This window comes from Physcomitrium patens, chromosome 5 (genome assembly GCF_059467195.1).
Source record: "Physcomitrium patens ecotype Gransden chromosome 5, ASM5946719v1, whole genome shotgun sequence".
Lineage (NCBI taxonomy): Eukaryota > Viridiplantae > Streptophyta > Bryopsida > Funariales > Funariaceae > Physcomitrium > Physcomitrium patens.
In genome coordinates, this window is record NC_143414.1 from 7,947,865 (window position 1) to 7,953,225 (window position 5,361).

The 5,361-nt window shown below is 38.1% G+C and overlaps 1 protein-coding gene across 1 annotated transcript; it reads right to left on the bottom strand.

The window, feature by feature from the left end:
• Positions 1 to 374: 374 nt before the first annotated feature.
• On the bottom strand, positions 375 to 3,058 carry LOC112282284 (uncharacterized). The gene is made up of 5 exons (XM_024519716.3): positions 2,943 to 3,058; positions 2,177 to 2,469; positions 1,702 to 2,006; positions 1,084 to 1,579; positions 375 to 868 (listed from the first exon to the last, which is right to left on the bottom strand). Exons 1-5 carry the CDS (start codon positions 3,004 to 3,006, stop codon positions 824 to 826), a joined length of 1,203 nt encoding a protein of 400 aa, XP_024375484.1. The 5' UTR covers positions 3,007 to 3,058; the 3' UTR covers positions 375 to 823.
• Positions 3,059 to 5,361: the final 2,303 nt, after the last annotated feature.

Here is a 5,361-nt window from a genome sequence, read left to right on the forward strand (position 1 = left end):
AGAAATATAAAAAATACTTCATATAAAAAATTTACAAATGTTTGATTCTACAATCTGTGGTACAATACTAAGTCTAATAAAACCAAGTAATATACAAAAAAAACTTGCATAGTTATTATACAAATCATTTTTACATTCACATTCAACTTGCATAACAACAATAAAAGGTAGATTGAAGCCATAAATAAAATTTGGTGCAAATTCCACTCCCAAGATTTCCATCAAGAAACTAAACTTAGGGAGCATTTATTGCACTCTTTCAATGACAGAGAAGCTACAGATGTGAAGAATACATGTCAAACGAACCATGATCTGTATGGAATCAGGAGTTGCAATTACACTGCGAGTCTTACCAGACAATGGCCTTGATACTATTCAACAAGTAAAATTTAGGGGACCTTGAAAACTGAGTTGAATGGAATGTTTAGCAAGTGGATAGGATTTTAGATGCAGTTTCTGAATCAAAAATTGAGTCGTGCATAGGCGAACAAACTATCTTCAAGGCATCTGATCACTACCATAATCTTCTCAAGCTGCTGAGTTGCCCATGCCAAACATAGCAGGTAGTGTACTAAGCTAAGATGATTGAGCTCAATCTATGGTATTTGGGTTTCATCCATAGTACCTCAGCTCTTACAAAAGTGGATTGGCCATGAGAATCCAACTTTATGCATTCACAGAGCTGGTTAAAACGTGTTAGCTAGTGAAGGAGCACGACCACTGAAATAGCTCCTTCACTGTAATAGCTCCTCCACGATTCAAGCTCTCGGTTAGTAGGCTGAATCTCTGTGTCTAAAGCTAGAAGCAACACCCATCTCTTGGTTTAGAAACTGGACTTGGTAGCGTACTTGAGTCCAGCACCTTTGGCCTGCATCCATAGGTTAACGTCGTCAAAACATGCACAAGTAAATTCACTGCCTGAGTTGTAAGAAAGTAAACATGCACTGATTGGATTCACGTAGGGCGTTGTGGCAGTCAGTCACCGAGAGCTGATTCACCAAGAGAATCTATGCCGAAGTAACTTACACATGATTCCAACTTGTCTAAAGTTGCACAGCTTCATTGTTGTGAATAAGGCCCTACCTGGAGTTTGATGTAGGAGATTGATTTGCCGTCAAGCATGTACAGGGTGTCGAGCTTCTTCCCTCCGAATCCAATGTTAGACGCACCTAGCAGCTTGATGAGACCCAGGGGTCGTCCTGAGCGACTGAAGATCTGCACTCCATCTCTACTGGCCACGTAAACTCGCCCATTAGTGTCAACTTTGATGCCGTTAGGGATGTCAAGTTCGCCCCCGAAATTTATGTAAGTGCCAACTGATGCGAATAACCGCCGGTTGCCCAGAAGTCCATCTCTACCGACATCGAACACTATCACCGTGTGTGGCTGCATGATGTCGAACTCTCCCGGTCGTCCAGTGTCATATCCCGTATCGGTGACGTAGAGACGCTTTTCATCAGGGGAGAATGCTAGTCCATTAGGCTGGGAGAATCCATTGGCGACCACGTCCACAAAGCCATCCAATCCAATCTTGTAAACCATGTTCTTCACAGACGAGGTAGTCTTCAATCCCTGTGCTCTGCAGCCACATCCACCTCAATTGCATGAGATTGTGGATCGCTCTTTTAAACGCGGAGAGAAGACACATAAGAACAGCATCCAAAGTCAGGATCTGGAAAATGGGAGAGGTGTGAACTCAACCTGGCATAGCTGGGATCGGTGAACCAGATCGAGCCATCACTCTTCACAACGACATCGTTAGGACTATTGAAAGGCATTGAAAACCAATTGTCTGCCATATTTTTGATAAGCTTATCCTCGGCTGTAGATGACAGATTGTACTTCTTGATAGAGCCCGGGATGATGTTTGATCCTTGGAAGGCTACAATCAAGTGGCCATTGTTGTCGAGTGCCATTCCACAAGGAAGTGCTTGTAAAGGGCCAAGCGGGGGATTATTTTTAAGTATGGATGTGATCTGGCGCGTCCTTAGGTTCACCTTCTTCACCTGGTAGAGAAACAGAAAGGAAACCATCCATTGAGCATAAACCCAATTTCAGGGAAATGCACTTCCAAATTTTCTCATCTACGAATACATCTCACATGACAGAACTAATAATACTGACGAAGAGATTTTGAAAAGGTTAGGAAAAGTAAAATAAATCAGTATAGTCTTACATCTATCGATGGCTGCTTGAATTGGCTCTCGTTAAATCTCACAGTGGAGAAGTAGAACTCGTCTTTGTCAGGATAGTACACTCCACCTTCGAGAGCTGGAGTCCTAACCAACACCCTCACCTTCGGTGACGAACCAATAACTTTCAAAAATTCGGGCTGGCGAATCACGAATTCGCAATCAGGTTTACATGGTCCGGGGGGGATTTTTCCCACCAGAGTGCCTTGAGACCAGTAGCAAACATTGGATGGTAATGTGCTTTCTTTCTCGCATCCTGGGTATTGCGCTTCCACATCTGCAGCAATCGAAATCGCAACAACATTCTGCTCAATTTTTTGGAAATTCTGTAAAAACCAAAGTTCAGATAAAAACTGCGCCTACTCGAAGACTAGGACTTTGCATCGCCCAACCAAAATGTCGATTACCAAAACGAATATTTCCTTTAGATCTAGTGGTATTAAGAGAAAGGAGTCTATCCATACATAGTGCCCTGATACCACGAAGTGATCACAACCTATGTCTAGTTTCGATTATCTTATGTTATCACAGCACTAGTGTCAGGTAGCAATTTCTGAATGCTATCAGGACAGAAGCCCTTCCTTCAGTGAGCTAATCAGAAAACTCAATGCCACGAAAAATCTGGATTCTGAACTTCAGGCAATTGCAGATTATTGCAACAGCTGCTAGATCGAATGCAAGAAAACGAACAAACCAAATCCCCTAACCAGCACCTTAACCCCAGGTTCAGAATTCGAAACGGCCACGTACACGAGGCAAACAGGACCGAACAAAGCAGCGTCACTTGCAGAAGCAGGGTCCTCTCCATCGCCATGCTTGTGAGCAACCCCGCTGCACAGACAGCAGCTGATCTGATGATTGGCAGATACTGGAATGCTATTGATATATTGCATCCTCAGGGAAAAAAATCTCCAGCAGAGACGGGTTGTAGCTGAATCAAAAACAGTAGCACGCTAAGTTAAGTTGCTGGAGACGGCGCCGATGTCATCACAATGCCAGTAAAGTCAATGTCATATAATAATATAACAGTTTCGCAATTACGCATACGCACACACTTGCACGTCTATATTTGAAGCCGTCCTCGATGAATGGGGGGGGGGGGGGGTACCACAAAGTGTCATGCGACAAGTACGTCTTGTCCTCGAAAGCTCGACGCAAGATTTTATAACAAGATCAATCAGAATTCTCCGCAAATCCGTGGCGGCATGGTGGGCACATAGCGGGATGAACGAGGCTCCGTGGGGGTAACCGAGTCCCCTCTCCCCCTCTTGTAAATACTGCACCTGAGAGCTTTTCACTGTCATCCATCTCTGCCCCTCCATGTTCATGCTTTCAGGTGGGTCTTCTTCCTTGTCCTAGCTTTCTTCTATGCGACGCCGCGGCTACGCTTCTCAAACACATACACTCGAGATTCCACACACAAACGTGCTGCAAACTTTGCGACGACAGCGTTGAAAACCCTGCACAGTTCAATTGCCTTTCTGGTTTTGTTATTTATAGCTTCATTAGGATTCAGTTTGTATTCTTAAAAGAACCTCCGGAATTGTGTGTTGAATCTACATGCATGTTATACGAATAGGAGGAGAAAAGGAGTGCTTTTTGACATTCTGAACAATCAAAAGAACATTTTATTTTGTGTTATTTTTTTCTGTGGAGAATGTGATTGAGTGGAGGTTGTTGGATTTGGGAATTTGATGTGGCCGATGCTTACGTTGCATTGTGGAGTGTAGGGGTTCTGCAACTATTCCATGTGTAGCATCCTTTATTTATTTATTTTAGCACTAATGTTTCATGTTAGCTTTTCATTCTGTCTTCGAAAGGTCATTATCTAAACTTATGAAATGAAGGTACCAATAGTAGATGGGACTTTGAAAAAACCACATGGTTGTACATGGTTTATTTATCTAGCTCATTTTCTTTCTTTAACAGCATTGTTAAAATAATCGATTGGTAATCATTTAATGATATTCTTTGCAGAAGTTGATGCAAAGAATAATTTATTTGTCATAATTGATATTCTTATAGAAGTTAAATTATATATATATATATATATATATACATTTCTTTTTATGGATTTACAAACATTATATTTATTAAAAAAATTAAAAATATATGAAATACTTGTACTTATGTTGTAATGACTTGTGAAAATGCAACTAATAAAAACGTAATTCAAATAAATATGTTTTTTAGGGACAATACTTCCACTTTCTTTTTGACCACTTATAATTTATTTGCACTGATTTTCAGATAAACTTGCATGTGAAAGATAAAATTACTTACAGGTTACATCAAGTGTTTCAATTTGACGGAACAATAAAATTATCACATATTAGTCTGGCACTCCTGCAATTAAACAAAAAATAATCTAGAAGCATACTAATCAACTAATTTTGCACATTAATCTCATAGATTATACATAGAGATAAAAGTTGTGTAAATTTAAGTTGTAATTATCATTGCCATAAAAGCACTATATTCAAGTACATTAACCTTTAATTTGATTTAACACAATAATTCATTGAGGATATTCTTACAAACATTATTTTTATCAAAAATATTATTCTAGAAGCATATGTAAATTTTAATAATATATATATATAGTAAATAAATAAATAAATAAATAAATAAATAAATAAAGACCTTGACTTTGTTGCATCTAATTCTTCACAATTTCAGTTTCTATTCTTCATAACCAAAGTTGAAGGTATCATTTGAACTAATCTTAGAATCAGATTTTGTGAAAATATTCAACTATTCTAATTAGTGAGCTAGCTTTTTTTTTTTTTTTTTTTTTTTTTTTTTTTTATAGATATATGTAGATATATATGTGTATATATGTTTATAGTAAACAATATGCATGATCTTCTCTAATAATTAGCATACTTAAGCTTCTTTTGTAATCTCATATTAATATTTTTTGTTTTTGCATTATTCCAAATTGCAACACAACCTATTTTTTTCACTTGTCTCAACATTGCAACAATTGGAGTGTTGTTGTCTAGTAATACGGCTATTAGATGAAAGAAGAAAGAAAATATTTTATCATACAAGAGCTTAAATAAAAATATTTTAAAAAATTATTTAAAAAATAAAAATAATAAATACAGAAGTAATAAAAATTAATGAGTGCTAATAATGCCTTCTTATAGAAGAAACTTCTACTTAC